This window comes from Schistocerca serialis, chromosome 1 (assembly GCF_023864345.2).
Source record: "Schistocerca serialis cubense isolate TAMUIC-IGC-003099 chromosome 1, iqSchSeri2.2, whole genome shotgun sequence".
NCBI lineage: Eukaryota > Metazoa > Arthropoda > Insecta > Orthoptera > Acrididae > Schistocerca > Schistocerca serialis.
This window is the reverse complement of record NC_064638.1, coordinates 324,330,021-324,357,704: the sequence shown is the minus strand read 5'-3', so window position 1 is coordinate 324,357,704 and position 27,684 is coordinate 324,330,021. Positions and strand designations below refer to the sequence as shown.

Genomic DNA, 27,684 nt, shown 5'->3' with positions numbered 1-27,684 from the left:
TTTCATGCCAAGAGTGGAAGCATTTCAGAATGGCTAAGTTTGTAAATTGTTTCCGTGCTTCTGTGGTTAAAGTGTATTGTGGATGGGAAAATGGCGCAGTACAAAACAGGTGCGGAGGCAACTGTGGGTCACGACGGGCTATAGATGACAGCGGTGAACGAAGGTTGCGGAGATGTGTATGGATGAATAAACGTGCAACTCTTGGGCAACTGATCGCCCAGATGACGAAAGGGAACGTTGCTGCGTATGGGCCTCTGCAACAGGCTCGTGCACCCATGTTGAGTGTTGTTCATCTGCGCCGGTCGGTGTGGCCGAGCGCTTCTAGGGGCTTCAGTCTGGAAGCGCGCGACCGCTACGGTCGCAGGTTCGAATCCTGCCCCGGGCATGGATGTGTGTGATGTCCTTATGTTGGTTAGGTTTAAGTAGTTCTAAGTTCTAGGGGACTGATGACCTCAGATGTTAAATCCCATAGTGCTCAGAGCCATTTGAACCATTTGTTCATCGGCGATGAAGGTGGAATTTGCATATCGGAACCGCAACTGGAGTCAACTGAGTGGTGACAGGAGGTGGTTTCAGGTAAATCACGTTTTATGCTCCATTAGAGAGATGGTCATTGGAGGCTGGCGCATAATGTGTGATATGTCAGAAAGCAAACTCACTGCAGCAACGTTATGCTCCGGAGAATATTTTTGTGATATTCCCTGGTGATCTTGTCATTCTTGGAGGCATAGCGGATCAACAAAAGTATTAATCTATCCTTGAGGACCATGTCCACCCGCACATGTCGTCTGATTTTCCTGGCACGACATCTAGTAGGACGATCCCATGCGTCGCACACCTCGTGGGTTGAAGGCACCAGGATGAGTTTACCATACTCCCCTGGCACCAAATTCCCAGGATTTAAATCCAGTTGAGATCCGTGGGGCCATTTCGATCGGACTTTTCGCGCCATGGACTCCCAACCGAGAAACCTAGCGCCAGTGGCCACGCCGCTTGAGGCAGCATGGCCCCACCTCCCTCTCAGCACCTCCCAGAATATCAGTGACTCTCATTCTGCATGTCATGCAACAGTCCTCCCTACAAAAGTTGTTTATTTAGGCTTGTGTGAGGTGATCACATTAGTGTAACTCGCCAGTGTAGAAACTGGAAGCAATTTGTAATTAAAGTAGCAAGACGACGATGTGCAGACCCAAAGGGCTGTGGTGCGCGAGGAGTGTGAGTGTGTGTGTGGCGGACGGGTGTTGGTGGAGGGATTCGTCGATCATCGCTCACCTTCCAGCGGAAGGTGATCTCCCAGGCGAGCTGCGGCAGCACGTTGAGCAGCCCGTTGAGCAGGTCGGCGACGCTCAGTTGCGCCATGAAGAAGTACATCCGCCGGCCAGCCCACCGCCTGCGGGCACACACCACCGTCAAACGCTCGCTGGCTCTTACCGCTAAACACAACAAAAATACATGAGCACCCACGTGTAAACTTCCTAAACTCATTATCATTAGAAACGTCTTGGCAGATCAAGACTGTGTGCCGGACCGAGACTCGAACTCGGGACCTTTTCCTAGGAGATAGAGACGAGGTATTGGGAGAATTGAAACTGTGGGGACGGGGCGTGAGTCGTGCTTGGGTAGCTCAGATGATAGAGCACTCGCCCGCGAAGGCAAAGATCCCGAGTTCGAGTCTCGGTCCGGCACACAGTTTTAATCTGCCAGGAAGTTTCATATCAGCGCACACTCCGCTGCAGAGTGACAATTTCATTCTGGGAACATACCCCAGGCAGTGGATAAGCCATGTCTCTGCAGTATCCTTTCTTCCAGGAGTGCTAGTTCTGCAAGGTACGCAGAAGAGCTACTGTGAAGTTTGGGAGGTAGGAGACGAGGTACTGGCAGAATTGAAGCTGTAGGGACGGGGCGTGAGTCGTGCTTGGGTAGCCCAGACAGTAGAGCACTTGCCCGCGAAGGCAAAGGTCCCGAGTTCGAGTCTCTGTCTGGCACACAGTTTTAATCTGCCAGGAAGTTTCATATCAGCGCACACTCCGCTGCAGAGTGACAATTTCATTCCTTATCAATATGTTTGCTCATTTCCTCATTACTACAATATATATGTTCGGATTTTATCAATAATGGGTATGACGTCGTGATTATTGCAGCCAAAGATAAAATTTCGGATCAGTCATCTATCTACAGTGCGAGAAATGCTAAAATTTATGCGTATCGAAGGCCAAGGCTTTAGAGATTCTTGTATAGTTATTTTGATGATGAAGACCTTCGAAATGCGTAAATTTCAGGATTTATTCAACAGTAGACAGCAGGTTGAGCTTACGTTTTCACCTTAAAAATACAGGATTTTCCGGCATTGAGTGGTCCCCACCGCCCCAGTAGGCAGGACCAACGTGTTCCTCACGTTGAAGTATACAAGATCCGAGTCGTGAGTGGAATATCGGCTATCCTTCATTAGAAAATTTACCGGCGTCCACATTCCCAGTTTCACGATGATACGCAGAGGCTTCCGAAAGTAAGTCACCTATCTCACGCCAGGCTAAGACCATTGGACAGTAAGATTGGCACATTCTCTGAAACCAGTATGTGTTCAGGATTTCCTGCAGGCACAGTTCTGCAATGGTATGGCTAACAGATGCATTGAAGTGTCCAGGTGAAATGGTGCGACAACAGCAAAGGCCATTGACGGAATGCATTAATGTTGTTCCTGGTTAATGTTGTTACCAGGGTCGTCAACAGCGCCAGATGTAGCGTGATCAGTGTGAAGGGCGTTGATATTTCATGTACTTGTGAGAGATAGCGTTGTCAACACATGACGAGTTTGAAATGTGCCTCATTTTGGGTCTCCATAAGGCTGGGTGATCGAACCGTGCAATGTGCAGATTTGTAGAGCATTCATATGTGACATTGGTCCGACGTTGGACTGGATGGGAGCATGAAGCCTTACTCGTTGTCAACTTTCCAGTCGACCACGTCTGACCACCACATGGAATGATGGCGGTATTGTGGATCAAGCGTATCGTAACCGTTCCACACCTACCCCTGCCGTCTGAGAACAAGTGACGGATTCCCTGCAACATTTTGTCATCCCATTCCATTGGCCGGAGATAAACAGCAACTAAACTGAGCATTTACCGTCCCATACGCAAGCTGCCGGTGACACCACAACACAAACAGCCGCGTTTGGATTGGTGACGTGACTGGAAAACACAGACTGCTGATGGAAGGCGTTGCATTGTTTCCAGTAACGACTCTTGTTTGTGCTCTACGACAGACGACCATCGTCGGTGAGTATGGCGACAACCGGGGCAGATGTCCCTTTATTCCGGTGTTTTGGAGAGGCACAGCGATGTTACTCCTAGCATCATGGAGTGGAAAACCATCCAGTATGATTTCAGGTCACGGCTGGTATTGTTTGAGGTAACTCGGGCAGCACGATGGTACGTCACGGACGTCCAATGTCTTTTTGTATTACCTGTCATGCGACAGTACTGTGGTGCCATTTTTCAACAGGACAATGCTCGTCCACACACGGAAGGTGTCTGTATGAACTGTCTACGTGATGGTGAGGTACTCCGATCGCCAGCAAGATGCCTACATCTGTCCTACATCGAACATGCGTGGGACGAGCTCGAACGTTATAACAATATGTTTACTTTTGTGCGTTAACATACAGCTATAATTGGCTGTGAAAATATATTTGCAGAGGAAAGCACATAATGATATATATTGTATTTTAGGCCAATAGACGTAACTAGTTATTGTAGTCGTTTTGAATTCCTTTACTGGTCAGGGCTAAATGACTATCGAAAATATAATTCTTTTTGGGTATCTCAACATGAATTTCCTAAGGGACCGATCATGCCTTGACCAGTAGAATAAGGTGCGGAGAAACTATTTCGCCGTATGCATCTTCTGTCCGATTTCGACGAAACAATTTGTGACTGTGAACCATCAAAATTTGCGGAAACATAAAAGAAAATTAAATACGTATGGTCATGAAGTAGTGAGACATAGGTTCTATACTAAATAATTAGTCCTTACACAAGTTCCATTTATCTTTGAATTTATGGCAGTCGATATATAACGATCTTACATCTTTTAACACAATATAGCTTCTCACACGAATCTACTGCTATACAGTATGGCACTTTCACATTACCCTAAAATTATATTTTTTAAACAATAATAATACGGTGGTAAGACATGCGTGTCCGACACCAATTACGAGAGACAGAAGAATGAGTAACTGTTCATCGAGAATATCTCGTACATAAAAAAATGAGTAAAAATGTTCTTCTTTTGTCCGCCTTTCGCGCAGCGGCTTTCAAAGTCAATAGTTTACTGTGTCTCTGACGGCGCTTCCACAATAAACGCGTCACGTGACAGGACGTTATCTGCTAACTGTAGCTATTGCCGGCCGACTGCTCGGTTAGTGAGTGATTTAAAATGGTAGGGCAATCACATAATGTTACAACGTTCACCTCGTCCCAGTGTCAGTATCCATGAAGTATTTTGCCTCAGGACAGGATGCGAATCCGTGCATGCATTCAGGCCACAGAAGATGCGACGTGATACTGATTACTGTGTTCATACTCCCAAGTTGTTTGCAAATTTGACTCGATTTTGTAATCACTGAAACAACATCTCATACTCTCTCAATCCGTGAAGTTTCGTTCCCTCCTCCCCCCTCGGGGTGCTTCATTTTCTTTGTCAGGGAGTGTATGACAGTATAAGGTGTCCACATGAAACCTCCCTGACTTCAAGATGCAATGCAGCTCATAAAGTTTTTCGTAAATTTTTTTCCAAACGATTCCTTTTTTTCATTCACGCACTAAAATGTTATCAGAAGTGAGTACACATCAAGAGAGAGCCAAATGCGTGGTGTAGTTTGCGGAAAAGTAATCATTCATTGTTGGACAAACATATTTCGGAAGTGAATTTCAAAGAGATCCACCAGATATTAAGATGATTAGAGATTGGTATGACAAGTTTCTATCCAATGGGAGTGCAAACAGACAGTCACGTTCTGGCGGAAGACGCACATCTGATGGCATGGTTGACGAAATCAGGGAGACCTTTCAAAGAAGCCCATCAAAGTCAGTTCTCCAAGCATCGCGCGAGCTAATTACCCCTCACTCAAGAATTCACGAGGTTCTGCACAAATAACTTCGTTTGCACGGTTACAAAGTCTGAATCGTGCAAGCACTAAAGCGAGACGAGTTACAGCCTCACCACGAATTTGCTACTGAGTTGTTGGACCGGATCGGACAAACTACACCTATCTAGGAACTGTCGTTTAACCTAACCGAGCAACTTTTCAAACATATGGGAGGGTTAATTGGCATAAGAAACAACTCTGGGTCTCGGAAAGCTCCCAGAGTTGATGTGTAGCCATTACTGGGAATTATTTAGCACCTGAAACCAAAGAAATCGTTTTACAAAATTTATACAAAACTTTTTGAATTCCTTTACAGATGCCACAGAGCCAAGTATCTATGCCTTAGTTTTTTTATTTAAGAAACAGTGGGGTATCATGTGGACATGTGTTATGTGCTGTGTGCGATGGTGTAGTAGTTGACTGTTGCCCTCTTTCCCCACATCTAGACTCATGCTCATAAATTAAGGATAATGCTGCTACATGGTGAAACAACGCTCTGGTGGGCGGTTTGCGGGTTTAAATCACCTCAGGGTATGACCATGCGGTGCATTTGATCTGTGGTCGTCGCACGGTGGCGCTGGCAGCAGTCCACATACGCAGAGGTGTGTTGGTGCATGTCAGAGTACGGTGCACCGAGTAAGTGAGCAGACCATTACGGACGTTCTGACGGTGACTGTGTGTTGAAAATGGCTCAAGGAACACATATTGATGACGTCATGAGGGGTACAATACTAGGGCGACTGGAGGTCGATCAAACACAGCAGGTCGTAGCACGGGCCCTCCGTGTGCCACAAACTGTGGTCTCAAGATTATGGCAACGATTACAGTAGACAGGCAACATGTTCAGGCGCTACAGTACGGGACGTCCACAGTGTACAACACCACAAGAAGACCGGTATCTCACTATCAGTGCCCGCAGACGCCCACGGAGTACTGCAGGTAGCCTTGGTCGGGACCTTACCGCAGTCACTGGAACAGTTGTCTCAAGACACACAGTCTACAGAAGACTGAACAGACATGGTTTATTCGCCCGGAGACCTGCAAGGTGCATTCCACTGACCCCTTGTCACAGGAGAGCCCGTAAAGCCTGATGTCAAGAACAGAGTACATGGTCATTGGAACAGTGGTCCCAGATAATGTTCACGGACGAGTCAAGGTATAGTCTGAACAGTGATTCTCGCCGGGTTTTCATCTGGCGCGAACCAGGAACCAGATACCAACCCCTTAATGTCCTTGAAAGAGACATGTATGGAGGTCGTGGTTTGATGGTGTGGGGTGGAATTATCATTGGTGCACGAACACCCCTGCATATCTTTGACAGAGGAACTGTAAGAGGTCAGGTGTGTCGGCACTTCATTTTGCACCAGTATGTCCGCCTTTTCGGGGGTGCAGTGAGTCCCACCTTCCTCCTGATGGATGATAACGCACGGCCCCATCGAGCTGCCATCGTTTAGGAGTACCTTGAAACAGAAGATATCAGGCGAATGGAGTGGCCTGCCTGTTCTCCAGACCTAAGCCCCATCGAGCACGTCCGGGATGCTCTCGGTCGACGTATCGCTGTACGTCTTCAAACCCCTACGACACTTCAGGAGCGCCGGCCAGTGTGGCCGGGCGGTTCTAGGCGCTACAGTCTGGAACCGCGCAACCGCTACGGTCGCAGGTTCGAAGCCTGTCTTGGGAATGGATGTGTGTGATGTCCTTAGGTTAGTGAGGTTTAAGTAGTTCTAAGTTCTAGGGGACTGATGACCTCAGATGTTACGTCCCATAGTGCTCAGAGCCATTTTTTGAACTTCAGGAGCTCCGACAGACACTGGTGTAAGAATGGGATGCCATACCCCAGCAGCTGCTCGACCACCTGAGCCAGAGTATGCCAACCCGCTGTGCGGCCTGTGTACGTGTGAATGGCGATCGTATCCCATATTGATGTCGGGATACATGCGCAGGAAACAGTGGCGTTTTCTCAACTTATCACCAGTACCGTGGACTTACAGATCTGTGTCGTGTTCCCAATGTGCCTATGCTGTTAGCGCCAGGTCTGTGTAGTGCCACGTTGTGTGGCACCACATTCTGCAGTTATCCTTAATTTATGAGCATGAGTGTAGGTCCATCAGATTTTTATGTTTGAGGGACAGTAAAAGAGGTCCCCTGCAGTCGAAAAGTTAGGAGACGGATTTAGGCTTGTGGTTTTGAGAATTCTTACAGCCGAGTTTTAACTAGGGTTGAACAATGTTTTCAAATGGAGGCTATTCTTGCAGTAAAGTTACATCATTTAGACCGCCAGCTGTAAGTAAAAGTAAGCTTAATTTTGTCGCATTCCAGCTTAATTTACTATCCACTGAGAGAAGGCGCGTCGAGACGTCACGCGGCAGAAAGCGTAGGGACGAGCCGGCGCACGTAAGTGACAAGTGCGTTCATTCGCGTGAGTGAAACACCCCACGTAGCTGCAAGTTTTCTGAATCGCCTGTGCGACTTTCATCATTATAGTAACGAAGTTAGAACCAGCATGTCGACCCTTACAGACATCCAGTAAGGGAGAATGATCTGTACCTACTTAGGATGACAAAACAAACAAAAAAAATGGCTCTGAGCACTGTGGGGCTTAACATCTGAGGTCATTAGTCCCCTAGAACTTAGAACTACTTAAACCTAACTAACCTAAGGACATCACACACATCAATGCCGGAGGCAGGATTCGAACCTGCGATCGTAGCAGTCGCGCGGTTCCGGACTGAAGCGCCTAGAACCGCTCGGCCACCGAGGCCGGCTAGGATGACAAGTAGCAAAATCATCGAATCATCAAGGGTGGTGAAGGAATCATCCCTAAATCCTCCTTAGTTTGTGTAAGGGTGGTGAAGGAAACTGGTCGTGTCACTTTCAAAGGAATCATCCCTAAATCCTCCTTAGTTTGTGTAGGAATGTGGCGGGGATCCTAAATCATGATGACTACACAGGAATATGAATCTCGTTACTCCCGAACGGAGGTTCGGTATGCTATGAACTACGCCATTTCGCTTGCGGGGGCAATTCAGAGATTATTCTGAGAGATATAACAACAATAGGTATTTTTCTGGTTCCCTTTTGAACTGAATGGCAATATTCGGATGTTACACTACTGGTCATTAAAATTGCTACACCCTGAAAAAATGCAGATGATAAACGGGTATTCATTGAACAAATATATTATACTAGAACTGACATTTGATTACATTTTCACGCAATTTGGGAGCATAGACCCGGAGAAATCAGTACCCAGAACAACCACCTCTGGCCGTAATAACGGCCTTGATGCGCCTGGGAATTGAGTCAAACAGAGCTTGGATGGCATGTACAGGTACAGCTGCCCGTGCAGCTTCAACACGATACCACAGTTCATCAAGAGTAGTGACTGGCGTATTGTGACGAGCCAGTTGCTCGGCCACCATTGACCAGACGTTTTCAATTGGTGAGAGATCTGCAGAATGTGCTGACCAGGGCTGAGGTCGAACATTTTCTGTATCAAGAAAGGCCCGTACAGGACCTGCAATATGTGGTCGTGCAGTATCCTGCTGAAATGTAGGGTTTCGCAGGGATCGAATGAAGGGTAGAGACACGGGTCGTAACACATCTGAAATGTAACGTCCACTGTTCAAAGTGCCGTCAATGCGAACACGAGGTGACCGAGACACGTAACCGATGGCACCCCATACCATCACACCGGGGGTTACGCCAGTATGGCGATGATGAATACACGCTTCCAATGTGCGTTCATCGCGATGTCGCCAAACACGGATGCGACCATCATGATGCTGTAAACAGAACCTGGATTCATACGAAAAAATGACGTTTTGCCATTCGTGCACCCAGGTTCGTTGTTGAGTACACCATCGCAGGCGCTCCTGTCTGTGATGCAGCGTCAGCCGAGCTGATAGTCCATGCTGCTACAAACGTCGTCGAACTGTTCATGCATATGGTTGCTGTCTTGCAAACGTCCCCATCTGTTGACTCAGGGATCGAGACGTGGCTGCACGATCCGTTACAGTCATGCGGATAAGCTGCCTGTCATCTCGACTGCTAGTGATACGAGGCCGTTGGGATCCAGCACGGCGTTCCGTATTACCCTCCTGAACTCACCGATTCCATATTCTGCTAACAGTCATTGGATGTCGACCAACGCGAGCAGCAATGTTGCGATACGATAAACCACAATCGCGATAGTCTACAATCCGACCTTTATCAAAGTCGGATACGTGGTGGTACGCATTTCTGCTCCTTACACGGGGCATCACAACAACGTTTCATCAGGCAACGCCGGTCAAGTGCTGTTTGTGTATGAGAAATCGGTTGGAAGCTTTCGTCATGTCAGCACGTTGTAGGTGTCGCCACCGGCGCCAACCTTGTGTGAATGCTCTGAATAGCTAATCATTTGCATATCGCAGCATCTTCTTCCTGTCGGTTAAATTTCGCGTCTGTAGCACGTCACCTTCGTGGTGTAGCAATTTTAATGGCCAGTAGTGTCCTTGTCTCCAATTGCTGAAGTATGAAGAAGTGTGAAAGTTTTAAAAGGGTTTTGTAAAGCACTGTGAAACTCTACGATAAGACACACAACACAGCTACCTTACGGCTAGACTTACGAAAGGTACTCACTGAACATCGATGCAAAAAATGATGACTCCGTGTTATGCTCCATACAGTATCTTTAATGTTTTGTCCTTGCCGCTGAATCGCAATTGTATGTTGCTCAAGCTCTTGTTAACCATCCGAGTGTAATAAGTACAAAACATGAACTACCAAACAACGCAAACAAGTGATCATCAGTCCGTCGAATCTACTACTAACCGTAAGACTTCTTTAAATAAGAAGACTCTATGAGGAACTAACAATTCAGTCCTTGTTCTTCAAATAGTGGAACTTTCCGGAGATTCTGAGATATTGAGGGTGATAGACCAGTTTTCAGTTCTTCCCACACCAAGAAAAGGGAACATTTCAAACCGTCTTCATCCAGATATGATACTTTGGCGGTTATAGGTTTCATGAAAAGACAATTACGTGATTTCGACTAAGTGTCCTTTTACTTCTATTGCACGGAGTGATTATGGAACCACCTTAAGTGAGCACGCTTGCTTAAACGTGCAAGCATTGAGCCTAGCGAGGTATTCTGTTTTCCAAAATATGGAAAAGGTTTCAGACTCCTCCACAATAGGTAGAGGTGAATATTATCATGTAATTATGGACTGTATTGGGAAAACAAAGTAGCTAGGGGTTTCAGAATCTCTTAAAGCACAATGTTTCGAGACCAAAGAGTATCTTTTATCAACAATCAGAATTTATGTTCATCATATTCCAGGGCGATAACTTTGCTTTTGCACACTAAAAGCGGCATGGCGCGTGTCAGGTGGATGCCTGAATCATTTTGTCCAACCCTTGTGCTGACATCTTATTCAAGAACGTCTCCTACCAGTACCGACAGAAAACTAATACTTTTGGGCTGGCAGATACCTGACTTAATGAAAAAAAAATGTCCCTACAGATAAAAAGGTACAAGTGTGATGATTCCGCGTTACTAGTGTTCTCGATTCTTATCAGAGCGATGATGCATAAAATTTTACAAATTCAAACAGGAGCTACGTAACTATTTATTCGTTTAATAGATGTGCATGTGTGATGAATAACATTTTTCCGTAGCAGGCGTCGACAGTATTATTTCTGCGTTAGTGACGACGGCATAGAGCAAGATAGGACACAACTACATTTTACTGGTATCTTGGTTGTTAATTACCACAGCACTCGATAGTGGTTGTCAGCGTGAAATCTTCACTAAGTAAAATGAGTCGGCTTTTACTGTATACTGTATCCACATTACATGTTACCCATGTCGACCCTCTCTAAGACCATCGCGCAAAAAGAGTGCAACTTTCTCAGAAGAGAGTACATGTTCCTGATTTACTACAGACACACTTCTGCTGTGGTACGGATAAGGAGCGAGTTTCAATCGTCGAGGAACTGCAGGATTATTAGAACGTTCCGAGTTTTATTTACAGAGACTTGGTGAGTGTTGAAACATAGTGCCACGTATCTGTGTCACTTTGAAATGAGTGAAGCATTCAATAAAGAAGTTTTTGGCCTGCAACAATAATGTGTAACTTATTTTTTGAAGTCCTCGCGTACCAAGGTTTGATGCTCAAGTGGTTTTCTGCACCTAGTTTGGCTCGTTCTTGATCTTTACAAATAACGTCACACTGCCCACAGTACTACTTTAATAGCATAAAAGATTAGAACAATAATAATTGTTTTCATTATAATAGTTAAACCCACATTTCTCACAAGATAGCATCTCCATGGAGTAACAACAATGGGATCATTATCATCGGTTTTGCACTCCAGCTACCGGCGTTTGAACCTACATCGTCCTTCACTGGGTATCGCCATCTCTTCCTGAATTTCCTACCAGTTTGTTAACAGTCGCATCTATGTACAGCTATTGTTTAACTATCCTTACCTTGACCGCTTGTTTGAGATGGTCAGACTATCTCAAACGCTCGCTTTTTTTACTTTTCCTTTCAAAGACGTGTACACTCCAGTTTGTTCCCATATTTTATCATTTATTACCCTATCCTTCCTAGTTTTCTGGACCATAGTTCGTATGAACTTCATTTCTCCAACCTGTTTGGTTGTTTGCAGGTTCCTAGACCATACGTTATTATAGGAATAAGATATGACAGAGAGAAGTCTCGATCTTAAGTGGAATTGAGTTGAAGTTGTTAGTTCGGTTAATGATGTTTTGGTATAACATGTTGTCAGTTGAAACGATGCACGTGGAGGTAGGAGAAACGCAGGAAAAAGAGTCAATAGGAAACGGGAATGGGGGGGGGGGGATGGGGGAAACGAGTAATTGAGTGACCATACATACATGGAACAATTTGACTAAACCGCCCTCAGCCGCAAGAGCTGTAGTTTCAGTGGAAGCGTCACTACTGAAGGCGTCATGCTTTAAGTGGTACTTATTTTAAACTTTATAGAACGTGTTCTTAATTACAGAACCGTTTCGATTGTTTGCCCAGATCACGGCGCCGAACAGGTGAAAACGCCAGCGAATTCACGTAATGTGATATCGTTCACTATGGTTACAAGTTAGGAAGAGTAGTCATGATGTTTTCATTAGATGAGGTAACTATTGTTTCCTCTATTTGCAGCTACTGGTCTACAGTCTTGATACACACTGAAATCCTCGCGCTGCGGTTTTGGAGCACGTCGCTAGAAGAGTCAAAAGAAAATGGCGCAGCGCACCGCTGAAGCGTAGTGTCGTGCGGTGATCTTGTGTACTGCATTTCCAGGGGAACAACACTGCGACAGCCCGGTGCTGAGTAGGTGGAAGCGTACGGCATAGTGCAGTGGCTAGGTGCCATAGATGCTTCCACTGTGGTCAAATAAGTCAGGATGACGAAAAATCAAGTAGAAAACCACCTCTCTACGAAGAATCGGGAATCACTAGAGAAAGCGGAACGCTGGTGCTCGAAGACCGGAGCATCGCAGTCGAGGGGGAAAACTGAAAAAATCAGTTACGGGTCCTGTTTCGACAACTTGCTCGACACAACATTTTGAACATGGCGAAGGTCTCTGCTCTACGACTGCTCACAGAAATTGAAAAAAGCCCGCCAAACCGAGGCAGCAGCGGTAATGTTGCAGAGGCGTCTGCTCATACCAGATGAGTTCTTTAACTGCATGATCACCACTAACGTGTGCTGAGTGTATCATTGCGACTACGGTGCAAAGGGTACACTGGAAAGCCGCGGGGGTAACCTAGCCGTTCGGTCTAGGGAATCTTGTCACGGTTCGCGTCGGTCTAGGGAATCTTGTCACGGTTCGTGGGTCTTCCCCCCCCCCCCCCCTCCCTCCACCCCCCGTCGGAGGTTCGAGTCCTTCCTCGGGCATGGGTGTTTGTGTGTTGTCCATAGCGTAAGTTAGTTAAAGTTGGATTAAGTAGTGCGTAAGCCTAAGGCCCGACGACCTCAGCAGTTTGGTCCCATAGTCCTTACCTCAAATTTCCAAAACATTGGAAAACGTGTACACTGCTTGACAAAAAAGGAATATGCACCCAAAATACATGGTCGGATTTAAATGTAAAGTCGTATATGTACACGCCATCGGCGGATATGCATTGTAAATGATTTGAGTTGCAATTCTCTGTGACAGTAAGTGCGGCCACCAAAGTGCATTAGTTCTGTTGGTTTTCAGTGTTGTTACCATGTCTGTGTGACATATAAGGGGTGCGAACGTCGTCAGATGCTGGGTGGTCACTGTGAAGGAGACGGGACGTCGCATGCTAGTGCGAGACAGTGTTATCAGAACCTCACAGAGTATGAAAGGGGTCTTATTGTGGGTATCCTTTGGCCAGCAGTTTGAACACGCAGGTTGTGTAGTAAAAGATACTGAAAAGGCAGCTATGCCATATGCACCACTTTACATAGGCGTCTCCCCAAAATAGTCAAAATTTCTTTTCGCATATTGATTAAATCAATTAAAGCGCTTTGCAATGTTTGGATGAAACTGCGTCTACACAGGCGGAAGGAAAACCAATGGAGATCGCTGTACGGTCCTGACCTTGTGTCTGTGCTGCAGATGGTTTCGCCGAGTCGGTACTTGGCTGTCACTTGTGCCAATTTCCTTTTTTGTCACCTCGTACGTCCAGCCTTAGGGAAGGCTGTCATGTACCACTATTTATAGTTTTCATCGTTTAGAGTGCAATAACAGCTGAACTGAGACAATGGGGAAGATCATTGTGTCGACCTGAGCACGTGGTTCTCCCAGTGGCCGAAAAGGAAAAACCTCAAGTCGGTTTTACTGTAGTAAAAAATAATCAAGTCGCATGCAAAGTTTAAAAAAGTTTTATTTAAACTGATTATACTCGTTTGCTTGTATTGAACACTCTCTCCCATTAGTCTCTTTTTAATCACAAAGAGTGATACTTCTTCAAAGAACGGTAGTTCAGTTAAGCACTGATTCAATTTAAGTGCCAGATCATTACCGTCATGTTTCAGTAGTTGTGAGGGCAAAAGTATGTTGAATTTTAAATGATAAATATTTTCTTCAGGAACACATTCTCTCATGTGTTTGACGAGTTAGGTGTGGGGAAACTATTGTTACGTTATTAGTAAAACTACTGTTACAAGTCTTGTAACAATATTTGCATTGAGAAATTACTGTGAAGTACTATTATTAATTCTTCAAAATCTACTGATCACTCTCACTCTTGACTAATCTTCACACTTGCACTTGCTACAGCTAGGACCTTTTACTTATTCATTATTCAGTCTTAATATATCTGCTTCTGAATGTAAACTGGCTTCCTATTCGACAAATAGTCCGCATTTGTAACGCTACGTATAGAAGGTCCTCTGTACAAGAAAACAGCAGAATATTCGCGACTTTTCTCGAACAAATTCCAGACAGAATAACGTATCGAGCTCTACATCTACATCTACATACATACTCCGCAATCCACCATACGGTGCGTAGCGGAGGGTACCTCGTACCAAAACTAGCATCTCTCCCTGTTCCACTCCCAAACAGAACGAGGGAAAAATGACTGCCCATATGCCTCTGTACGAGCTCTAATCTCTCTTATCTTATCTTTGTGGTCATTCCGCGAAATATGAGTTAGCGGCAGCAAAATTGTACTGCAGTCAGCCTCAAATGCTGGTTGTCTAAATTTCCTCAGTAGCGATTCACCAAAAGAACGCCTCCTTTCCTCCAGAGACTCCCACCCGAGTTCCTGAAGCATTTCCGTAACACTCGCGTGATGATCAAACCTACCAGTAACAAATCTAGCAGCCCGCCTCTGAATTGCTTCTATGTCCTCCCTCAGTCCGACCTGATAGGGATCCCAGACCCTCGAGCAGTACTCAAGAATAGGTCGTATTAGTGTTTTATAAGCGGTCTCCTTTACAGATGAACCACATCTTCCCAAAAGTCTACCAATGAACCGAAGACGACTATCCGCCTTCCACACAACTGCCATTACCTCCTTGTCCCACTTCATATCGCTCTGCAATGTTACGCCCAAATGTTTAATCGACGTGACTGTGTCAAGCGCTACACTACTAAAGGAGTATTCAAAGATTACGGGATTCTTTTTCCTATTCATCTGCATTACTTTACATTTATCTGTATTTAGAGTTAGCTGCCATTCTTTACACCAATCACAAATCCTGTCCAAGTCATCTTGTATCCGCCTACAGTCACTCAACGACGACACCTACCCGTACACTACAGCATCATCAGCAAACAGCCGCACATTGCTATCCACCCTATTCAAAAGATCATTTATGTAGACAGAAAACAACAGCGGACCTACTACAGTTCCCTGGGGCACTCCAGATGATACCCTCACCTCCGATGAACACTCACCATCGAGGACAACGTACTGGGTTCTATTACTTAAGAAGTCACTGATCACTATAATGGCCGCTACTTTTCTCATAGGTGTGTGTTAGCTGTCTATGTGCCAGATAGAAAGGTATAAAATACGATGACGCGGACGCGCGTGCTACATAGGAAACATAGGAAAGAACAACTAATCGACAACTCGATTAAGTCGAGTCGACTGACGAAAGAAACGAACGAATAGCGTGCGGGCTGACTGGCGGGTGCGGTGTGGGTGGCAATGCGGGCAGCCCTGCAAATGGTGGTGGGGGAGGGGGGGGGGGGGGAGGGGCGTCCCGCGTGCGCCCTATATGTATCCGCCACTGGCTTCTCCTAGTGAGTGAGTTTGTGCATTCCTTTTTACGTTGGATACCTGGCAATATCAATTTTGCAGAACTTTCGGCAACTTTGTTTCTATATAACGTAGCTTGTATCGGTATAACATTTGTTGTGATCGACTTGGTTGATGAAATGTTCAAAGGATATGTACTTGTGACAGATACATGCGTAGGATCCGAAGCTAAATCATCCTCTGAAAATATTGAAGACGTGACATTACGCCTTGTGTGAGTACAGATTTTCCGTGGTTTCTCAGGCCCGTCTGCATGACTACTCGTTTACACATCGACTGCAGAATCAAAACATGAAATTACGAGGTACGCAGTTCGATCGACACAGTGATGGCTGATTTGCTACCGTCTCTTAGCTATTCGAGTATACATTTCTTCCCTAATAACGCAGCCTTTGGCCGGACGTTAAACCTCTGCTTTCTTTCCTTCCACCTGAAATATGAAAAGAATACTCAAAATCTTGCAACCGACAGCTGAAAGTCATAAATTGAAAACTGATTTTAAAAGAAAAGCCTAATCCATATATGCAAACATATCATAAAAATGAGTATACATATATGTACGTATGTTTCACACCTCCTCCTAAACCATTACACCGATTTCAACCAAACTTTCTACAGATGTCAGTTACTGTCTGCAGAGAATCTCTGCGCGGATAAGAACAACGTATCTATAAGAGATATGGAGGCAGGGGTGAAAAAACGGTGTAGCTCACGACGCGCGACAGCGCAAATTTTTTTCATGCACTATTTGAGAATGAGAGCACTTAGTAACTTGCAACAAACTTTAGACACAATTTCAAACCTTTAAGAAACTTTTTCTCTCTCGCAACCTGGACAAAATTATGACAGGAGAAAAAAGTTTATCGCTTACTACTCTTTTGTTGTTCATGCAGTAAAACTGGTGCATCAGGGAAGAAGTTTTAATTTACTACTTCTTTACTACTAACTTTATTCATTACACATTTTCAGACAGTATTCACATAAACCATTGAATGTACCTGCAAAATTATATCATTGTACGACACATAATGCAGGATATATGAGGTCACAAACAGTGAAAAGCATGTGAAACTGTCACATCACGCGATACTTTTAGATTTATTACTCCTCTGCTACTAACTTTATTCGCAACAAATTTCGCAGACAGTATCCACATGTGGGCACTGAATGAAAAAACAAAATTATGTCATTGTATGACACGTAGTTCAGGAGATATGACACCAGAAACACTGAGATGCGTCAAAATCTGCCTCACCATGCTTGACGCTTTAATTTAATACTTCTTTACTTTTAACTGTATTCATGACACATTTTGTGGACCTTATTCTCCGATATTACTGAATGTATCTGCAAAATCGTATCATTGTACGACACACAGCTCAGGAGACATTGAGCTGTGTGGAAATGAAACTACAGCGCGAAATTCGCTAGAGATACACATGAACTATATGTACAGATATGAGTGAAATATGTTAAATATGCACTACTGGCCATTAAAATTGCTACACCAAGAAGAAATGCAGATGACAAACGGGTATTCATTGGACAAATATATTATACTAGAACTGACAAATGGCTCTGAGCACTATCGGACTTAACATCTGAGGTCATCAGTCCCCTAGAACTTAGAACTACTTAAACCTAACTAACCTAGGGACATCACACACATCCATGCCCGAGGCAGGATTCGAACCTGCGACCGTAGCAGTCGCGCGGTTCCGGACTGAAGCGCCTAGAACCGCTCCGCCACCGCGGAGGGCTAGAACTGACATGTGATTACATTTTTACGCAGTTTGGGTGTATAGATCCTGAGACATCATTACTCAGAATAACCACCTCTGGCCGTAATAACGGCCTTGATACGCCTGGCATTGAGTCAAACAGAGCTTGGATGGTGTGTACAGGTACAGCTGCCCATGCAGCTTCAACACGATACCACAGCTCATCAAGAGCAGTGACTGGCGTATTGTAACGAGCCAGTTGCTCGGCCACCATTGACCAGATGTTTTCAATTGGTGAGAGATCTGGTGAATGTGCTGGCCAGGACAGCAGTGGAACATTTTGTGTATCCCGAATGGCCCGTCGTGCATTATCCTGCTGAAATGTAGGGTTTCGCAGGGATCGAATGAAGCGTAGAGCCACGGGTCGTAACAATCTGAAATGTAACGTCCACTGTTCAAAGTGCCGTCAGTGCGAACAAGAGGTGACCAAGCCGTGTAACCAATGGCACCCCATACCATCAGGCTGGGTGATATGCCAGTATGGCGATGACGAATACACGGTTCCAATGTGCGTTCACCGCGATGTCGCCAAACACGGATGCGACCATCATGATTCTGTAAACAGAACCTGGATTCATCCGAAAAAATTACGTTTTGCCATTTGTGCACCCAGGTTCGTCGTTGAGTACACCATTGCAGGCACTCCTGTCTGTGATGCAGCGTCAAGGGTAACCGCAACCATGGTCTCCGAGCTGATAGTCCATGCTGCTACAAACGTCGTCGAACTGTTGGTGCAGATGGTTGTTGTCTTGCAAACGTCCCCATTTGTTGACTCAGGGATCGAGACGTGGCTGCACGATCCATTACAGCTTTGTGGATAAAATGCCTGTCATCTCGAGTGCTAGTGATACGAGGCCGTTGGGATCCAGCACGGCGTTCCGTATTACCCTCCTGAACCCACCTATTCCATGTGTGTGTGTTTTTTCCTTAGAATACTTTCGGTTAAGTAGTGTGTAAGCTTAGGGACTGATGACCTTAGCAGTTAATTCCCATAAGATTTCACACACATTTGAACATTTTTGATAAACCGCAAACGCGATAGGTTACAATCCGACCTCATCAAAGTCGGAAACGTGACGGTATGCATTTCTCCTCCTTACACGAGGCATCACAACAACGTTTCTCCAGGCAACGCCGGTCAACTGCTGTATGTGTATGAGAAATCGGTTGGAAACTTTCCTCATGTCAGCACGTTGTAGGTGTCGCCACCGGCGCCAACCTTGTGTGAATGCTCTGAAAAGTAAATTATTTGCATATCACAGCATCTTCTTCCTGTCGGTTAAATTTCGCCTCTGTAGCACGTCATCTTCGTGGTGTAGCAATTTTAATGGCCAGTAGTGTATGAGAAAGGTAGCAAACGTGAAAAAATAAATTAAAATTTGTAAACCGTGTATTAGGAAAGCTTAGCTTCCTGGTAAATATAACATAAGAAAATCTTAGTAAGAAGAAAGAGATATAAGAATAATCTACTGGGACAGCGTCAGGATCTTTGAGGTTTCTCTGACAGTAACGAGTTATGGTGGCAAATTAAGGCCTTGAGTTTAGACTATGATGTGGACTTTTTATTGGACGTTTACGGTTTTGCACAATTCTATCGCATGTAGAATAATTATTTAAATAGGTTGATTGGTTGGTTGATTTGGGGGAGTTGACCGAACAGCGAGGTCATCGGTCCCATTAGTTCAGGGAAAGAAGTCGCCCGTGCTCTTTCAAAGGAACCATCCCGGCATTTGCCTGAAGTGACTAAAAAAAAAAAAATCACGGCAAACCTAAATCAGGATGGCCGGACGCGGGTTTGAACAGTCGTCCTCCCGAATGGGAGTCCAGTGTGTTAACCACTGCGCCACCTAGCTGTACAGATGATAGTTTCCAGCCTGACAACTTGACATTAAACCGTCATATTAAACGATACGCAAGACATAAAATCCTGGACGTCAATTACATCAAATGTCCTTAGTAAAGAATTACAAGATCGCTTTCCTAGAAGTGTCCTCTGGAGATGGAATGCAATTATTAGCGTTCCCACAATGATATAACGTACCAGTAGTCAATTACCCTTGTCGAATGTCTTTCATGCTCGAGTGCTTTGCAATAAAAAACACCGGACTGCTTTCGGTGCAAGGTCTGTAGCGAATGGACTGCGTTTTCTAGGACTCCCCAATGTAACCGGCTCTTTTTAACGTCAGTTGGCGATCATTATGCTTGTCGTCCAAGTCATTATTTCATTAGTTCTCAAAGGTATCTAATGAGGTCCCTGGTTTTCATTGAAATGAAGTTCAGTTCGATATTTTTGCAGCCGTGGTCAATAAATAGCCATTTAGCTGTGCATTTGGGAAATTAGGTTGCTACATATTCCACACACCCACGCACACACACAAACACACACACAGCACAAACACAAACACATAACGCTTATTCATACGTGAAATTTAGATGGTAAATTATAAAACTACATCATTATCACTCGCAATCTCCGCCAACTTTGGTATGTATGTGTCAACTACTTTCACGTCCTGGGTCTGGGTTGGTGAAAAACGTTTCATGCCAATGAGCTTCTTCAAAGAGAAGAAAAGAAAGAAGTGATATACGGCAATGTAGGATTTGAAGGGCAGTCAGAATAATGCGTCTCTACAAATACCTGGAGCAGTAGTATAGTCAAGACACTGAGTTGTGATCTGTGCACGAAAACTTTTGTCATCACTTTGTTTTGTTGTTGATCGTGAATTCGATGAAATGAGGAACTTAGTCACGCGTAATGTCTAGCCACGTGCTGAGAACGTCACCAATTCCATGGCCCTAATCACAGATGAAACACCGTCCAAGTGTTACCATAAAGCCACTGTGCTACATTTTAGTCAATCTAGTAACTGAAACTAAGATACTGCTGTTCAACAGTGTGGTACTGAGTTCAACATCTTCTCGCCGCCTACGCTATTGCTGACGAAAATTTTTCCTGCCCTGAAGATTCGACCTACCAAAGATTGGTTACTGCATCTGTACCTTGAAAAGGTTGAGAACGTTTCGTTACAGGCTGTATGACCAGACAGTTTGCTCGTAGGGAGCTGTATCGTCTGCTGTTGGTGTTTACAATTGTTTACGAAAATGAAAGATCTAGACTACATTACTGATGTTAAATGTAATTGTCTTACATCTCCTTACTGTTGGCTGCGTTCGAAGATTTATGTCATAATTTCTTAGAACAGCTTCCATATAATAATGTGTGTTAATACTCGACAATCTCTTGCTATATACATCTGAGCCACCGAGGGGACAGATGATAGTGCAACTGCAGGGATTTATCGCTTGCACGCTCCCCGTGAGACCCACATTCCCAATTTAATGTCCACACACTACATTCGTAGTGCCCTTGCCCCTTACAATCATTACTCGCGGCAGACAATCTTACCGAGTCCCGTAAGAGCTCGGGTAATCCGTGTGCATCCAGCACAGAAAAAGGTCAATGGCCGGTTAGCTTTAACTATATGAAGATGACCGAAAGAACAGATACCATCTTCATACTAATATACAGGGTGGGTCACGAGAAAATGTACATACTTCAAGGGGTGATAGTATTCTTGATTCTGAAGCAAAAACTTGAAATGAACATTGCCTGTTTTCTTAACCGTATCCGACATACGGCTGTTTGAGAATCACAGCCGTCAGTCGCATGTTCTTCATCAGCACATATGCGAATACAACTACAGCGACATCAGGCTACGCACTGTTGCCTTGGTCTCCAAGCGCAGAGTGGACTCAAAGGAGGAACTTCTCGCTCGTAATATACGTACGTGTGCTCAAATAAAGGACCGTACGAATGAGCTCAGATCAGCAACACAGAAACTGTCTACAAGAGCTGCAAAATGCCTTGCAGCTGATGGTGGACTTTTTGAACATCTTTTGTAAGGAAATGTAAAGAACAAAACTAAACATTAGATTGCAATGTTTCGTTTACTGTCACCTGTCTTTATGCTTTCGCCTACTATTTTCATTAGTTTCCTCTTAACAGTTAAGAACACGACATATGTTCATATGACGTTTTTTATTTGGCACCACTAATACTGTCGCCGGGCGGAGTGGTCGTGCGGTTCTAGGCGCTACAGTCTGGAGCCAAGCGACCGCTACGGTCGCAGGTTCGGATCCTGCCTCGGGCATGGATGTGTGTGATGTCCTTAGGTTAGTTAGGTTTAATTAGTTCTAAGTACTAGGCGACTGATGACCTCAGAAGTTAAGTCGCATAGTGCTCAGAGCCATTTGAGCCACTAATACTGTCACTCCTCAAAGCATGTACCTTTCCTCCTTGCCTAAAGGAGCTTCAAGCGTCTGATTATTACTTTACAAATGAATTAATGTATTGAATATTTGATTCCAATGTTTATAAAGTCAGATATCCGGAGCTATGTGTCTTAAAATGACATAATTTTGCAGATATATTCAGTGGTATATGTGAAAATTGTCCGCAAAACGTGTTGCGGATAGAATTAGCATTAAAGAAGTAATAAGTTAAAACGCCATGCCTAATGCTGAAGTTCTACTGTTTGAACAGCGAAAATTTGGTATGTGATAAATGTTTTTTCCTTTCATTATCCTGTGGGGCGTTAGCACTTTCATAGACTCTGTTCCTCATTATCACTCTCATGCAACCACTTCCATTTCCCTTTATTCCTATCGCGCTGGCACCGTCTCCTTCACTATTTTCCTAGAATTATTCTGTTACTGCCAACTACGTTGCACTGCCGTTGTGTTCCTCTCATTCTCTCACACTGCCTTTGTCTCCTTCGCTCTTTCTATACCACACCCATTGTGTACTATCTTCCAGTATGTATTACTTTTCCGTCTTTTTCTCATTGCTGCTGTGTCCATCCCTCTCACCATACAAAAGTGCGAGCATGTCCGCATGCCAAAATTTTTGAGAAAATTTTTAAAGATGGTAAGAAATGTAGACTGAGGCAGATGGTACTGCAATTTTTGGTCAGAGTCTTTTAAACAGGAGCAAAATCTCTTTTTTGTGCTCTGGTAACAGAATTTTTCCGCTGGTTCCCTCTTTTCACTGCCTCAGCACGGCATGTCACTCATATGGAAAGAACTTGATGGCTCAGTAAAATTTTGGTTGTTTACTTACGTCAAATTGAAATAACGCAGAACTAATTTCAGACCTGACAACGGATTTTACATGCCCTAAAATTGTGCATGTACTCCAGCACAACAACTCGTGGCTGCCAGAACCCTTGATGATAACGGAGTGTTTTTAAGGGAGACGGTGGTAGTCTTGCACTGATATTTTTGTAAATCCATATCTTTGCCATTTTTTGTTCAATCTCATTGAAATTTTGCACACTTATGTATAGAGATCTAATACAATTTTTTTTAAAACTTTAGAATTTTTAATAACAATCTAATGCAGTGAGATAATTTTGAATTTTTTATTGCATTATTATTTTAAGGTACACTTTTTCATAATTTCTAGGCAAATTTGGCAAATTTTTTAATGGTAAAATAATCTACACTAATAGGTGTACGATTAAGTGCAGTAACGTTTTGGTAAATTAATACTATTATTTTCTGTGATATTTTGGATTCGAACATTTTTTACAAGCAAACTTTTCAATATAATACCAACCACAAAATTGTGTATAATATCTCAATTAAAATTTTGTTCCACTTAAATACTGCTTCAAAGTAAAAGAATAGGTGTGCCAAATTTCATTGCAATACTTCCAGTAGTTTCTGATATATGTATTCCTGAATGCAGAAAACTTTAAGTTTGGATGAAATGTAAAAAAAAAAAAATAAAAAAAAAATCTATCATACCTTAGCTTAAACTGCCCATATCCATATTCCATTTCTTCCTCATCATCCTCTACAGCTCTTTAAGCTTCTCTGCTCCTTTGCCTAGCAATTTTTTATATGTTCTGGACCGAAGTCTCCGCATTCGCGATTCTTTGCTTATCGATGATCTGCAGTATCTGCTCAGTGATGACTCCAGGTGTAAAGCCCAACTAGCTGAGGATGTGAAGTCTTGTCACATTCACATCATTAAATACTGCTGCAGCTTCCAAAGCAGAAATCTTCACCACCAAATTGGAAACAAACACAGTCTTTGGACATCTTTTCCAAATAAGAGCATTGAAACTTTCATTTGGGTTCTGTGTTTTCCCATGCAGACATTTTTCTAGCAGTTCTGGTGAAGCCAGTGTTCTAAAAGTTGGTTTAATGGCCACTGAAACCTCATAAGGAAGGTTTCCTTACTTTTCAAAAATTTGCACCATTCATTAGAACAGAGGCCATGTTGAGGTGTAGTGTCTGTCGACAAGTAAAGAAACCAAATGGCCCATATTGCCTTCCTCATACTGTCCAAGCTTGAGAGGTTACTTCTAATTGCAGCACCATAATAGACTTGTAGGCTGTCAATTTTCTTCTTCGTTAGTCTGTTTTTACCTCCCAGTGGCTTTCCATCCTCTAGTAGCTTGCCTTTATTGTCTGCAACAAGACTTCGGAGTCGTTCACGCATCCTCTTCTGAATATGGCCTAAGCACTCCAGTTCTCAATAGTGCAATCTTTTCCATAGGGCTGACTTCCAACTACATTCTTGAAAGCACTAGAGTCTCCATTTCCTAAATACTGTACGTATCTTACTCCATACTTTTGCAAAGATCTACGCAAAATGAATTTCATACCTGCAGCTTCCATCCCACCACTGGAGCCTGCATAATTTCTGCTACAAATAGCTTTATGGGTTTCTTGCAATTCAGTTTCTTTACCTGCATAAATATATTTCTTGTGCAAGGAACATGCAGAACAATATTTAGACATCACCTCTAAGTCTAATACTTTTCCAGTGTCGACACTAATGATTGTTGAAACTCCATGCAGTGAAGTGTGCCCCCTCTTCACCCAGGAACTGTCACAGGAAACTGCCATATCGTTGCTATCAGTTGCTTCACAATTTTCTTGAATTGCCCCCAGGACTGCCATTTTCATGATCTCTTCCCTTACTTCTGCAACTGCATTGAGAGCAGCAGTATTCACTGCAGATAATTTTAGGGGAGGACCAGGCATGTTCATAATACCACATAAAAGGTTTCCACCATCTCTTCCAATCCCTATACACCTTAGTCCATAAGCAAATCTCATATTGGCTTCATAGATTCTATTACTGACCATTGAGATGTCTTGAATGGTCTGTCAGAACCACAGTTTTGACACAAAATGTGCAATGCGCAAACCAAACCTTCCCTCTTTCCATCATCAACCAAATCCGCACTTCCTCCACAAACAGAGCACTTTAAGGCTTTTCTAAGTGCTTCTGCCATCATTTCCAGATCCACAATTCTGAAACCTGTATTTCTGTCATGATTTGTTTCTTCTGACACAATCCCCGTTCCAAGTTTTATTTTAGATGCACTTGGAGACAAGCTAATGTTTGCATCTGCAGGCGCGACCCTAACCTCAATGTCAGTTTTTCACTTTATATTGAAAATATGGAACTTACTATATTTTTAAATACTTTAACAGGCCTAGGCATTGTAAAAAAGGATCAACAGATTCAACCTTGCACAAAGAATGGCAATATAAATCAAGAATCACTCGAATTCCACTGAACAGCACAAAACTTGTTTACAACACTCCACAGCCTTCTATACCACACTGATTGAACCAGAAAATGGCTCCACAGCCTTCTTTACAACACTGCTGTTATGTATACAAAAAGTCGTAGCCTTCTAGAGCTATAATTTCTAGGTTCACAGGCCAAATTCTGCAATAAAATTTTTCCTCCATTTGGTACATTGAAAAGCGGGCTTGGCGCATTACACTGCTGAGGGTTTTAATTTTTTTATGCCATTTGTAGTTCGAATTTCAAGGAAAAAATTTGGGATAATAATTATATTTACTATCAAATAAGCAAATAAAAATAATTTGCAAATTTTTCATTATTTCTGCCACCGTCGGGGCAGCATGTTTCTCCTTTCTACATCTCTTTATAAACTACGCTTTCGCCTCATACTGGGTTTTACATGCCTATTTTACATGTGCAAGTGGGGTAACTTTGAACATCTATTTCTCGAAAACGGATGAAGGTACCACGAAAATATTCATGGTTGTTCGAGATCCGGATCTTAAGAATATATCCTAGGAATTTCAGCCATTTACTGTGCTTAGCCATCTTCGAATCCGCTACTCGGATTTGGTACGAAGAAATGGCAAAAAACTTTTTTCCCAAAGGAACCGCCCATGAACTAATAGTGCCTCCATAAGACACATTAAAGATCTCCATAATACCACATTAAATGCAAAAAGAACCAAACGATTTGCTCCAGCCGCCTAAGCAGGAGAAAGTGTGAAATGTTCATACTTTGACACTGTACTGTAGGATAGTGAGTCTAAGACGATCCTTCCATTGGGCTTGCAAATGGTCCCTGGTCCAAGCGATATTCATAAGGCTTGCCCGTACCTTTCTGTCACACTCAGAACCCGACATATGAGCTCTGGAAGAATACCGTTTTTACGTGCGGCGTTTTGGAACATAACAGGTAGAGCACGCTGTCGCATGTGTACCGATACTGAGTCTAGGCGGTAGTTTTTATCCTTTATTTAGAGGCCAGCGCCGTTTCTCTGAAGATCCAAGTGCTAGATGTACCAAACAATGACACTGTACCATTCTTCATTATGTGCGCTAGAAAGTGCGATTCATAGACACATGACGCGCTTTAGAGTTTTTTTGACCGTCTCACAACACGAACAAAACTCAGTTGATAAGTTTTATGATTCCGTTTTCGTCTTATTGATTCCTGTCAATTCGCTACTAAGTAACCTATGTAACTTCGAGATAACACATGGCCAGTTGCATTCGAAAGTGACAGCACGAATGAGCCCGACATACTACTGTATCGCCATGAACTGCCTTGTGTATAACGGAGATTTATGACAAAGGATGGCAGAGTTTCGCAGAAAGAACTAGCATATAAAAGGCGCATCCAACAGAGCCCGAAAGAGACACAATAAGCAACGGTATCGGTGATGAGCATTGACCTCCCCAAGGGTACATGATGTTGAAGGATTAGACAACGTAATCGTAAAAATTTGTGCTAAGAAGAATACAGCGATCGCCATAGGTGTGGCTGCCATCAGAAAGAACAAGGTACCTATTCATCTAAGACGCACATATTTATGTAAGGCATACGGAGGGCGAATACGTGCATTTGTTACTGAAGATGCGAACTACAATAACGGGAGAGGGACTGTGTGGGTCATCGCGACAGGGGGTTACAATCGCATCATGATGGAAGGGGAAGTGAGTTATTTTCTCCTTAAAGTGACATAAACTGGTGTGCGTACCATATGTCAAGCTGTCACAACCTCATTGTCATTGTTATCGGGTGTGATATATTACTTGCCACATCCTTAAAGCGATATGGGCTGAAAAGGGAAGGGGGGGGGGGGGGGGAGGGCGTAGGGGATAAGAAGGTGCCAACGACTTGTAACAAGGCGAGAAATTTTTAGCCATTTTGGCGTTCAAATTAAAGGTGGGCATAATTGTATAGAAATGCACCAGTCCATGTGCATGCGTCATGTCACGAACAGTCGCTTCCGTTCTTCTTACGGTCAGAGGCGGCCTGTGTAGCCGAGCGGTTCTAGGCGCGTCAGTCTGGAACCGCGCGACCGCTACGTCCGCAGGTTCGAATCCTGCTTCGGATATGGATGTGTGTGATGTCCTTAGATTAGTTAGGTTTAAGTAGTTCCAAGTTCTAGGGGACTGATGACCTCAGTCCCATGGTGCTTAGAGCCATTTGAACCATTTGCATTAATTTTTTCAATTCTGGAATTTCGCCTATCACTTCTTGACGAAAATGTCATTCGAAAAAAGGTTTTTGTAGAACATTGACAGCATTCTCGTGGTATAACCATCAACACTGCTTTAGTTTGTTATCCCACACTTATTCTCTCCCACTCCTATGGCTCACCGTTCGCCCTCCGTTGCCTCTGTTCTCATATTGGACCACACC

At 43.8% G+C, this 27,684-nt stretch overlaps 1 protein-coding gene across 1 annotated transcript in view; it reads right to left on the bottom strand.

Moving 5' to 3' along the window:
* The window catches only part of LOC126470626 (vasopressin V2 receptor-like), a 198,795-nt gene that overhangs the window by 116,081 nt on the left and 55,030 nt on the right, over positions 1-27,684 (bottom strand). The window contains exon 2 of the mRNA XM_050098635.1: positions 1,273-1,390. Coding sequence (XP_049954592.1) covers positions 1,273-1,390 — 118 coding nt within the window. The remainder of the gene's footprint in view (positions 1-1,272; positions 1,391-27,684) is intronic.